The sequence below is a fragment of the Podarcis liolepis genome (genome assembly GCF_965112155.1).
Source record: "Podarcis liolepis genome assembly, chromosome: 14".
Taxonomy (NCBI): domain Eukaryota; kingdom Metazoa; phylum Chordata; class Lepidosauria; order Squamata; family Lacertidae; genus Podarcis; species Podarcis liolepis.
Window position 1 is genome coordinate 12,362,295 of NC_139569.1, and position 12,682 is coordinate 12,374,976.

Below are 12,682 nucleotides of genomic sequence, written 5' to 3' on the forward strand. Positions count from 1 at the left end.
CATACCAGGCCCTGTGCAGACTGCGGAAAGATAGTATTGCCTCTCAGTGCTTGAACATCCATCACGACATCTGTGCCATGCAGGGAGGCGTAAGAGGTTCAGAGGCTGCTTGTGGAAACCACAGCCCAAAGCCCACACTTTAGTAGCTGGGCCTGCAGTTTAGGTTTGGGGAGCCTCTGGCCCTTTGGCTGTTGCTCAGCTCCCATCAGCCCCACCCAACACGGCTATCGGTGAGGGATTGTGAATGCTGTAGCCTGGCAACCTCTGGAAGACCACAGATTCCTTTGTCACTGCTTTAGTTACAAAGCTGGATGTAGCCATGCTAGAAGGATATAAAAGTTTGGTTTGATGTGGTTATGGGTGCACCAGTCTCCTATCATCCCACCCACTTCTGCTTGTTTGTTTGTTCTTAAATCTTGCCTACATTGCATGATATAATTCTATCACATAGGTGAGCTATACAGCCCAATTTGAATAAAATGAGCAGTAATACAGTATCATTCAGTGGCTGTTACACCTTCCTTCTGCTGGGATAAAGGCCTCATGGGTGGGCAGCCCAGTCTGATATCATGGGTGATACTTCCTTTCGTCTAGGAACAAGCTAGACCTCCTTAGCTTCAGCAAGGTTTCTTCGTATTGCACCCCTGGACAGTGTCCCAGACTCCCCAGTTTTAACTGTTGGCTTATTGAGCTCCTACAGTACACACTCCCTTTCCCGAAACCCTGTGGCATCTATTGCCACTAATGCAATATTGCCTAAATAATAATAATAATAATAATAATAATAATAATAATAATAATAATAATACATTTTTATTTATATCCAGCCCTCCCCAGCTGAAGCTGGGCTCAGAGCGGCTGACAACAGTAAAAATAACACAGTTTATATAAAATCACAATCAATTAATTGAAATACATTCTAAAATCAATTCATTCTAAAATCAATTCAGAGTCAAATTAATGGCAACTATTGGGCTAGAGTTCTATGAGGATTATGGAAGGAGAGGGTTAGACTGTGCCTTGGCCAAAGGCCTGGTGGAACAGCTCTGTCTTGCAGGCCCTGTGGAAAGATGTCAAGTCTTTCAGGGCCCTAGTCTCTTGTGACAGAGCGTTCCACCAGATCGGGGCCACAGCTGAAAAAGCCCTGGCTCTGGTCGAGGCCAGCCTAACCTCCCTGTGGCCCAGGATCTCCAAGATGTTTTTATTTGGGTTACCATTTTATCCTTTCATTTCTATAACAGAAGACCTGAAATATATTTTACCTCCCAAGTCCTGTGCATTCTAAAATACATTTCAGTCAGGCTTTCCTCTTCACCACGGGCAGTAAGGAATTCCATGCAGGCAAAACGAGCAGGTTGGCAAGGGAAGGACACGTTTGATTTCCACACTGGAAGAAAATCCAGAGGAAGGAAAGCGCAGAAGCACAGAGGACTGATAGAGAAGGGATCCTTCCTTCTCTTGCTGGAAGACAGGTTTTTGGCACTTTTAAGCAGTTTTGTTTCCACGACAGACGAGGCAGCCAGCTTAGAAATGCAGGCTGCTGCTGCTCTCGAACCAGGCTAGTTAAAAAGAAAAAAACCCTGCAGACTATAACTTTTGTGGGCTTACTTAAAAGCCTGATTTTTTAAAAGCGAAAATAATGTGCTAAAATATTCAAAGGACTTATCATTTTGCTTTCAGCTTTCATTAAATGAAGGTGTTGCTTTTTTAAAAAACCCCACAAAAACCCCACCCCAGAATGGTTAAAGGGAGCTTCTTCTTGAAGTAGCTTCACTTGCAAGTGTAACATGACACAACTCTAAGGATTTAAATCAACCTGGAATAAATAAATACATAATGTGTTTCTGTTGTCAACCGATGTAAATCTGTCCATCCCAATAGCTGCAGTCTTAAGTGCTTAATTATAGTTGCAAAGGCCCCTTTGAAGTTGTTTGAAACCTTATAGAAGTACATGATCCTGATGGCTTTCCTCTCCCTCCCCCGTTTTAGGTTCTCCGTGATATTCTGAAAGAGGTGCAGGGCAACATGGTGCCTCGGAGCATGCTGAAAGAGTGGGCTTTGCACACCTTCCCAAACGCCACCGATTACTGGACCTTCCGGAAGATGTTCACCATCCAGTTGGCACTGATTGGGTTCGCAGAATTTGTCTTCCATTTGAACAGGCTTAACCCTGAGATGCTGCAGATTGCTCAGGTATGCACTGGGACTAGTTTGCAGGTTGCATATAATCATCACGTGATGCCCTTCGGCATCCGGGGGCAACTTGCATAATAAATAGTAAAGGTAAAGGGACCCCTGACCATTAGGTCCAGTTGTGGCCGACTCTGGGGTTGCGGCGCTCGTCTCACTTTATTGGCCGAGGGCACCAGCATACAGCTTCCGGGTCATGTGGCCAGCATGACTAAGCCGCTTCTGGCGAACCAGAGCAGTGCACGGAAACGCCGTTTACCTTCCCGCCGGAGTGGTACCTATTTATCTACTTGCACTTTGACGTGCTTTCGAACTGCTAGGTTGGCAGGAGCAGGGACCGAGCAACCGGAGCTTACCCCGTCACGGGGATTCGAACCGCCGACCTTCTGATCGGCAAGCCCTAGGCTCTGTGGTTTAACTCACAGCGCCACCCGCGTCCCCAAGGAATAGTGTACATGTCTGCAATTCTTGTTAACTGTTGTCTGTGCTCATAATCCCTGAGCAGGAGTCTGTTAACGTAAACATGCCTTTGGAATAGCTTATTTTTATTCTTTCCCCCATTTACAATTTGAATGCAAGGGAAGTCTTTCAGATTTGCAATAATACAATCAGTTTTGGATAGCTTTTTGTTTTTCTTCTGATTTCCATACTTATGGTTTATATGTGTGTCTTTAAAAAAATCTCTAGGATACCGGCAAACTGAACGTGGCATACTTCCGTTTTGATATCAATGATGCTACCGGGGATCTTGACGCCAACCGACCCGTCCCATTCCGACTCACACCAAACATTTCTGAGTTCCTCACTACTATTGGCGTTTCTGGTCCACTCACTGCATCTATGATTGCAGTGGCTCGCTGTTTTGCACAACCAAACTTTAAGGTATGTACAGGTATGGGTGGGAGTTTGTATGTTTAATACCAAAGAACTGAATTACACTCCTTAGCTTTCATCCTCTGTGAAAGCCATCCGATCTTCCTACCTGGCTCTTCTTCTTTGCTTTCTCTCTCCCCTGCCTCTTCGCAGGGGCGGAGGAAGGGGGGTGCAGGCCGCCCCGGGTGTCACCGGGGGTGTGTGTGTGTGACAAGGTTGGAGGATGGATGGTGGCTAACAGATTGAGGTTGAATCCTGACAAGACAGAAGTACTGTTTTGGGGGGACAGGGGGCGGGTGGGTGTGGGGGATTCCCTGGTCCTGAATGGGGTAACTGTGCCCCTGAAGGACCAGGTGCGCAGCCTGGGAGTCATTTTGGACTCACAGTTGTCCATGGAGGCACAGGTTAATTCTGTGTCCAGGGCAGCTGTCTACCAGCTCCACCTGGTACGCAGGCTAAGACCCTACCTGCCCGCGGACTGTCTCACCAGAGTGGTGCATGCTCTGGTTATCTCCCGCTTGGACTACTGCAATACGCTCTACGTGGGGCTACTTTTGAAGGTGACCCGGAAACTGCAATTAGTCCAGAATGCGGCAGCTAGACTGGTGACTGGGAGTGGCCGCTGGGACCACATAACACTGGTTCTGAGAGATCTGCATTGGCTCCCAGTACGTTTCCGAGCACAATTCAAAGTGTTGGTGCTGACCTTTAAAGCCCTAAACGGCCTCGGTCCTGTATACCTGAAGGAGCGTCTCCACCCCCATTGTTCAGCCCGGACACTGAGATCCAATGCCGAGGGCCTTCTGGCAGTTCCCTCATTGCGAGAAGTATGGTTACAGGGAACCAGGCAGAGGGCCTTCTCGGTAGTGGCGCCTGCCCTGTGGAATGCCCTCCCAGCAGATGTCAAGGCAATAAACAACTATTTTACTTAAACAACTGAAGGCTGTATTGTTTTTAATATTCAGTTGGAAGCCGCCCAGAGTGGTGGGGAAACCCAGCCAGATGGGCGGGGTATAAATAAATTATTATTATTATTATTATTATTATTATTATTATTATTATTATTATTAAAATGCTGGGCAGTACTCACCGTGGGGCCTGCAGCACACCCGAGCCACGCGTCTCTCCTAGGAGAGATGTGGTGGCTTGGGCATGCGCAGGTTCTGCACTGCTCAAATGGTCCGCCCACTGCCTCCCCCCCCCCCAGCTGTAGGGCAGCTGAGTGGGAAGAGTTAGGCAGACTCCGGAGGCCCCACGGTGCGCACCACCCCAGGCGCCCAAGTGGCTTCCTCCACCACTGCCTCTTTGGCATAGAAACCATAAATAAACCTATCAAAGGGAGGGGGGATGTATGACGGTAGGGGAGAACCGACTAGTGAGTAAAGTGTTTATCACCCACTGCCACTGCTCTTCTGATAATGCTCTCCTATAGGCAGGTTTCCTTTTCACCGAGAAACAAAAGTATTCTCTCGTTTAACATGTACCTCCACGCTGGCCTCTCCGCCTTCGGGCAGAAATCTCATATAAGCATAATATGAGCTTTTTATAAATAAATAATAGCCCTGGCTTTGCAGTCCTCTACGGAATTGGCCCCACTTCCGCGGCAGTACATTATAGCAAAAATGCCTGCACTCCTAGTAACTGTTCCCCCCACTTTTTTATAGAGTAGCTACTTACAATCGGTTTGAAAATGTAACTTGCAGGTCTATGAGCTTGATCCTACGATGTCCCTAGAATTCGGCTCACAGATGATAACCTGCATCAGATTGTACCCTGAGCTGAAGCACATCTGAAAAGAGCTTTGCTGGTTTGACCCTATTCGGGGGGGGGGGGGATTTTCCAGACAATTAGAGAATGAATTAACTTTCCCATGTCTCACAACACATCCGTAAAAACTGTAGCTGATGCCTGTGCGGTCCTGTTTCTTGGGCAGAACTCTGCAAAGCGGACAATAATTCTGCTCTCAGCTTGGCCTGTTGGGTTGAAATTAACGTGCCTCAGCAGTTGCCACAGCATCCCATCAACAGTGCTGGTGTCTGCAAGCCTGAGAACGGTGGCGCGGGTTGCAAATCAGCAGCATCGTTTAGTTTTCCCCACGAATCATGTGGCAAATAAGAATCTGTCTTGGCGGCTTGTTAAGTGGAAAAGGAAGCTCATGATATATAGTGGTTTTGATGGAGTTTGGCTCTTGGCAGGGTACAGTTTGCTCAAGGAATGGGCTTATTTCCGTTTTAAATTCTGCCGCTTCACCAAGGTGAAGCATCTCCTCGCAGCTGGTGGCAAATTTGCAGTTGCCGCGTTACACCAAACACGCCACGTGACACATGAAGAGCGCAGGTGTTATGCCTGTGTGATTTTCCTAATTAGGCATCTAAAGACTCAACCTGCAGTTGTGCTAAATCCTCTCTTAACTTCTTAAATGCAAGGGGGCAAGGGAGCAAACAGCCAAAAACAAAAGTGGGGAGGATCAAAATTGTAGAAGCGTTGGATTTTTCTGAAGTTGAAGGCTTGGGTTTTTTGGATCGATCGGAGCATTTATATTCTGCCTCTTCTGTTCAGGGCTTGCTTACAAAACACAGAAATTGCAGTTTTGCAGAAAGCGTAGGAAACAACTACAAAAGAGACAAGTGACAGAAGTGAGGGGTTTTTTAAGTAGAAGTATTGTCTGCCTGATCAAATACAAGCTTCCTGAGTTGAAAAGGGCTTCAATAAACAGGAGGAAAATACAATGGGGGAGAAAGATAGCCACGCATCATGGGGCAAAGGGGTTCCATAAGGTGGGCACAGCCAAAAGTAAACCGTCACAAATGGTTCTAGAAGAAAACATCAAATGCATAGCCTTTAATAACGCAGCTCACTCTAGGCTGCAGTGGTCTGAACATGCCACCGTAGAGTTTTGTTGTTGTTGCTAAGGTTTATTGCAGGAATGCCAAAGCCTCGCGACGGTCCGTTTTCCTTGCAGTTTGGCTAAGTCCCTTGACAGTCCCTCCTAGTTAAACATAATTATTTTCCCTTCCTCCCTCCCTCCCCGCTCCTCGTAGGTTGATGGCATCCTGAAGACGGTGTTGCGGGACGAAATAATTGCTTGGCACAAGAAGACCCAAGAGGATACTTCCTCCCCGCTCTCGGCAGCAGGGCAGCCAGAGAACATGGACAGCCAGCAGCTGGTTTCGCTGGTTCAGAAAGCCGTGACCGCCATCATGACGCGCCTGCATAACCTGGCTCAGTTCGAAGGCGGGGAGAGCAAAGTCAACACCCTGGTTGCTGCAGCAAACAGCCTGGACAACCTCTGCCGCATGGATCCCGCCTGGCACCCCTGGCTCTGACTTGGCGCCGTGAAGTTCTTACGGCCTGCAGTTGCGGTGGGGAGAAGGGTGGGGAAATGTGAACACTTCTTTGTGAACTATGCCTTGCTTTGCCGCTACATCTCCACCCGTCCTGACCCCACCTTTTCATCAGTCTTCGGTGTGATCATGTTTACAGAAGTACCGCTGCCTCTATGCCCCTCGAAGTCATTTTTGCATGCTTATCGTCCAAGGATCGCTCCTTTGAAGTGGCTTAGGGAGAGGAGACAGTGAACCATCTCTTCCTTCGCGCCGCCGCGAGGATGTGCCTGTGGCTCGGAAGCTGCAGGCCTACTCGTTCAAACTTTTTGTTTTATTTCAAGAACACTTTTAAGGAATTTGTATCCCCCACGTTGTGGGTCTTCCTGCGTGACGTTCCTGTTTTTCATTTTATAAAAAAGTGTTTTCTTTGTTGTTTACCTTCCGATTGGTGCAAAGACTGCTGGAATGAATGCCATTTTCATCCAGTCGCATGTGCATCGTAGTGGGTTTGTACAGTGGTTTTGTAACAAAATGTATAGAGAAGGGGGGAGAATTGCCCTTTTTGGGTCACCACTGGGTGAGCAATGATCAAATTGTGCTAGTTTTCTCCCTAACTGTTGCAGTGCATTGTACAGATGGACCCATTTCTGAAACCTAGTTTAGAGGCTCACTTCTGTGTCGGAGGAGCACTGTAAAAGTGAATTTGTCATCCATTAAGTTGCATATTTTGATGGAACCAGTGCAACACAAGTCAGAAAGTATATGATAAGCTGGTTATGTCTTGAGCTTTGCCATCTTTAAATGTGTCTCATTCAGTAGCTTCTCGAGGAAACGTTTTTAGTTTTTACCTTTGTAATTTAAAAGAAGGGGGGAAAAGAAATGGCTTTTATTTGGGTCCATGTTAGCATTTTTTATAAAACTTGCAGTGTTCAGAATGTTACAGTTCCAATTTGTACAGAGTGAACTTTTTCAAAATAAATATTTTCTAAAATGCTTTAACGGTGCTTGTTTTCCTGAAGTGGGCTCAGTGGCAGTGAATTAAAATAAGCAGCGGCAACACGAGGCTTCCAAAGTAGAGAGGGTTGATGGCATTAAAACACTGTTCCCAGCACAAATGCACGGTGTGCAGATAATCATGTCACTTCTTGGTAATGCAGATATTAAATCAGCCGAAGAACAAGACCCATACAAGAGCCTGGTGCAGTAATGAATTTGCTAGCCATTTGTGCCATTTTAAAGAGGGCCTTGGACGCCCAGCGCCTACTTGAATAATTAGCATTTGAATAATTAGTCCAGAGAGGTTGGCAGCAATCCTTCCTGTGGCTACGTTTTTTAGTATGGCAGTAGGTGAGTTCTTGTTTCTCGTTGAATGGAGAACCGCTCTTGGTTCATAATGGCGTGTTCCAAGAAACGGCATCCTGCTCCTAAAAGATTTAAAACTCCTGGCTTGATACAAGCTTATGAGGAAGTGCCGTATTTTTCGCTCTATAACACGCACCTGACCATAACACACACATCGTTTTTAGAGGAGGAAAACAAGGGGGGGGGGGGAATTCTGAATGAAACAGTGGATGTATCATTTTTGTGCTTCATGCTGTGGCCACAGACATGTGATCTGATGGTGAATTTGGGGTGACCCAAAGCAAAAATCCTGAGAATCCCTGTGGATTCATGCTTTGTAACCATGTTTTTGCACCATTGCAGCCCCAAGCAACAGTGGGTGCGTGATTTGGGGGGGGGGGCAGGCTGTAGCCATGGACATGCTATGTGATCTGATGGTGAATTTGGGGTGACCCAATGCAAAGAGCCTGAGGATCCATGTGGATCCATGCTTTGTAACTGCATTTTAAGTGGGGAGGGAAGAAAAACACAGAAGGGACAAGGAGCATAAGAATGCAGGAGAGGAATTTAACGGGAGGGAGGAAAGAAAGGCAAAAGTCCCCCCACCCCACCCAAGCCAGCCCTCTCTCTCCCTCTCCCTCTCCCTCTCTCCCACCTGCATTTTTTCTGGCTGCCTGCGAGGAGCAGGGAGAGGAGTTAGAAGGAAGGACGCTCTGCTTTCCCCTCTGCTTGCCTGGAGGGGAGGGGATTTGCCTGCTCTTTGTTCCGTTTGAGCAAACACAGCAACGAAACACAAGCGGGTGGGCAGTAAGACCCTGAGGCAGAATGCAGGAAAGCAGCAACTTCCTCTTTTCAGGTTTCCCTTCTCCGACACGCGATTTGATTTTTGACTGATTTTTGTTCCTGCGCTTGCCCTAGTCGGCTCCAGGGACCACACATGCGCTCAATAACACGCACAGACATTTCCCCTTCCTTTTTAGGAGAAAAAATCTGCGTGTTATAGAGAGAAAAATACGGTATGTTTGGATTGGGACTTGCATCAGTATCTCTGCTGAGAAGGCTCTTCTGTTTGGTGTGCTGCATAAGTAGCAGCTAAAGAGAGTTTTTCCTTCCATATATATTGCTGATTGTATTACCAAAATGCAGAACACAGCGCATTATATATATTTAAACACACATATTGTAAACATAAATGCTAAATATGGAGAGGGAACTCTTATAAACATTAATTTAGCACCTATTCTTAGTCTAACAATTATATATAAATAAAAAATTGTCCAGTAGCACCGTAGAGACCAACTAAGTTTGTTCTGGGTATAAGCTTTCGTGTGCATGCACACTTCTTCAGATACCAGATATTTATTTTGACTGTGTCAGACCAACACGGCTACCTACCTAAATTATATATAAATACACCTTCCATTAAATTACTTCGACCACCACAGCACATTAGATTTAGAAAGCTCGAACAGGTAGCAATAATAGAATGACATGATAAATATTCTGTCACGGGTCGGCAGCTTTCACATAATTGTTTATAGTAGACCTTTTGAAAAATAGTCCCATCTCACAAGTGACCATAAATTGCAAACCTTAATAACCCTGGGTGATCTCCAGAAAAGTCATAGGCAAGAGTAGAACTATTGGGTTGTAGCCAGCTAAGTTCTACTCAGGAGTAGACCAATTGAAATTAATGCACCTGTCAGTCACGTCCATCGATTTCAATCGGTCAGCTCTTGAGTAGGACCAACATGGATACCAGAGTGGTCACTTTGGTGCTGCTACCACAGCGGTTTGACTTCACCTCCCAAGGTGCACTCCATTGTCTCTTGAGAGACACACAGTTGCCAACAACAGACTAACGTTCCGTGTCACCGTAGCCTGCTTTTGGAGGGACTGTTTCTGAATTTTCACCAGTATAATTCTAGTAAAGGTAAAGGGACCTGACCATTAGCTCCAGTCGTGGCCGACTCTGGGGTTGCGGCGCTCATCTCGCTTTATTGGCCGAGGGAGCCGGCGTACAGCTTCCAGGTCATGTGGCCAGCATGACTAAGCCGCTTCTGGTAAACCAGAGCAGCACACGGAAACGCCGTTTACCTTCCTGCCAGAGCGGTACCTATTTACTTGCACTTTGATGTGCTTTCAAACTGCTAGGTTGGCAGGAGCAGGGACCGAGCAATGGGAGCTCACCCCATCGTGGGAATTCGAACCGCTGACCTTCTGATCGGCAAGTCCTAGGCTCTGTGGTTTAACCCACAGCGCCACCCGTGTCCCATAATTCTAGTAATCATGAGCAAATACATACTGTACATTTCCACGTATAAGACTATGTTTGTTTCTTTAAAAATTATGCTGAAAAATGGAGGTCATCTTATACATGGGTAGTGCATAGGGTGGACATTTGATTTGTTGCTGCTGTAGCTGTTAGATGTTAGTGGAGGCAACCCTCCACTAAAAAAGCTCAACAACTCTGGGCCATCTCCCCCATTGTTTTAAATTTGAGTCCCCCAAAATAGGGGGCATCTTATACACGGAAAAGTACGGTAATTAACACAGTGCATTGTTAAAATATGGAACTCGCTGCCACAGGAGACAGTGATGGCCACCAATCCAGATGGCTTTAAGAGAGAATTAAATTCCTGGAGGAGAGGGGCCATCAATGGCTACTATCTGTTATGGCTATGCTCTGCTTCCACGGTGGAGGCAGAAATGATTCTGAATACCAATTGCTGGAAACTAAAGATGGCGGGAGAACTCTTGTATTCAAATCCTGCTTGTAGGTTTCCCAGAAGTAACATCTGAATGGCCACTGTGAGAACATGTTACTGCACCTTTGGCTTGATCCAGCAGGCTGTTCTTATTGTGTTCTTACCCACTCCTGGTTTAAAAATAACACTTGCCATACTTCCGTTTTGAAGTGTACGAAACATTTCCCAAAGCTTTGTTTTTCTATCGCCCCACACAATTTAGCCTGTACATGCGTTTATGAGAGAACATGCCTGATGGAAAGTACTTTTACTTTTATCAGCTTGCATTTCTGGTCCACGCCCATCCTAAAATGGGTTAAGTAATGGCACATTAAAAACATAACGTATCATTTAAATCCCATCTTCGTGTTAACAAGCTGTTTCTCCCCCCCCCCTCCCTACGCTATTCCTGCTAATGAGTCTTAATTCTTCGTAAGCTCCACTCCGATACTTTCAAGTTCCTTTCTTGTTAAGACATCTCTTGGAGGATTTCTCCATTGCTGTTCATATATTTATTTACAACGAGCCATTTCTTGAAACATCCCTTTTGTTGCCTGCCTCGGGAATGGTGTCTTACGGCTGAAGGCAGCCATCCTGTGCATAGTTACTTTGGAGTAAGCCCTACTGAGTACAGTGTCCATTAAAAAGGTAAAGGGACCCCTGACCATTAGGTCCAGTCGTGGCCGACTCTGGGGTTGCGGCGCTCATCTCGCTTTATTGGCCAAGGGAACCGGCGTACAGCTTCCAGGTCATGTGGCCAGCATGACTAAGCTGCTTCTGGCAAACCACAGCAGCGCATGGAAACGCCGCTTACCTTCCCACTGGAGTGGTACCTATTTATCTACTTGCACTTTGACGTGCTTTCAAACTGCTAGGTTGGCAGGAGCAGGGACCAAGCAATGGAAGCTCACCCCGTTGCGGGGATTCGAACCGCCGACCTTCTGATCAACAAGCCCTAGGCTCTGTGGTTTAACCCACAGCGCCACCCGCGTCCCTACAGTGTCCATTACTTCTGTGCTATAATAAACCTCTGGCTAAGTTTTTCTCAAGAGTAGACTCACGAAAAGTAATAGACCTAATCAATTTTCATCAGTTTCAATGGGTATACTCTTGAGTATGGCTAACATTGGGTACAGCCCTTCTTGGTTATGCAAGCCTCCATGCATTCCTTTTTAATAAGCCAACCCCAAGCATAGATAGCAGAATCTGTAGGGGCACATATTCCAAACATACACCTAAGGGTGCAGCCTAGACCTGATTCCTGATTCTTTGAAGTCTTTTTGAGTCCTGCTCTTCGACCCATCATTATTTAAGATAAGATTGGTTGCAATTCTGTAATTATCTACCTTGAGGTGCATGTAGGGCTGCAGGAGAAAATGGATTTTGCTACCATTTTAATCAGAAAGTGCCTAATTCGCACTTCTTAAACCAATATGCGCACCAAGGCACGGCTAACCTTTGAAACGATCTCTTCTCTGAATTTTGCAATGCGGTTTTCCAACCGTCCAATATGTACCAAAAAATGCATCTGTTGTAGGGAAAATTGCATAAAAATGCATATGAGAGTGGAAATGATCTCCAAAACTGCACTGCATTAGGGGAAATTGCAAAAATGTCTGAGTCAAAAAAGAATACAAGAAGAATGTGTGTGTTAGGAGGAAGTCGCACTCCCTGCGGGTGAATTTTCTTAAGATTATTATCATTATTTAATGCAAATTGTTATGTAAATGTGGAAAACTAAAGGGAAAATGAGAAATTTGTAGAACCCAAGCTGGAAGATTTGTCTACAATGCAGGCATGGGTGAAGGAGACCAATCTTTGGAGGAAATGGAAAGGATCAGACATCACAGCTGGCAAAAGGAAGACTTTGCAAAACAACACATTTTCGGGTAGGGGTAAAGTGATATTGGGATGGGGTAGGGGAGCTAAAATGTTGCTCTCATTCAGAGAACAGCCTTCTGGATTAAATATCATTGTCCCCACAAGTGAAATCGTGTAGCACTATCAGAGTGTTTTCAGTCGTCTTCTAAGACTGGTGCCTTACTCTCTGTTTGCCACCCCTCCCCCTCCTCCCAGTAATTGGGCTCTTTGTGAATTGTCAGATATAAAGAGAGAGAGAGAGAAATTAGTCTGTAGGTACTGGGGAAAGATGACTCAGAATCTGTCTGTAGCAATGAAAGATTTGTTTTTCTGATGGCAGCAAAG

The 12,682-nt window shown here is 46.0% G+C and overlaps 1 protein-coding gene across 5 annotated transcripts in view; it reads left to right on the forward strand.

Moving 5' to 3' along the window:
* Positions 1–7,388, forward strand: part of TRRAP (transformation/transcription domain associated protein) — a 166,916-nt gene extending 159,528 nt beyond the window's left edge. For all 5 annotated transcript variants that reach the window (XM_083474105.1, XM_083474102.1, XM_083474104.1 and 2 more), the window contains 3 exons: positions 1,990–2,193; positions 2,878–3,072; positions 6,105–7,388. In XM_083474105.1, the coding sequence (XP_083330231.1) occupies positions 1,990–2,193; positions 2,878–3,072; positions 6,105–6,389 (684 nt within the window). In that variant the 3' untranslated portion in view covers positions 6,390–7,388. The remainder of the gene's footprint in view (positions 1–1,989; positions 2,194–2,877; positions 3,073–6,104) is intronic.
* The last annotated feature ends 5,294 nt before the right edge of the window (positions 7,389–12,682 follow it).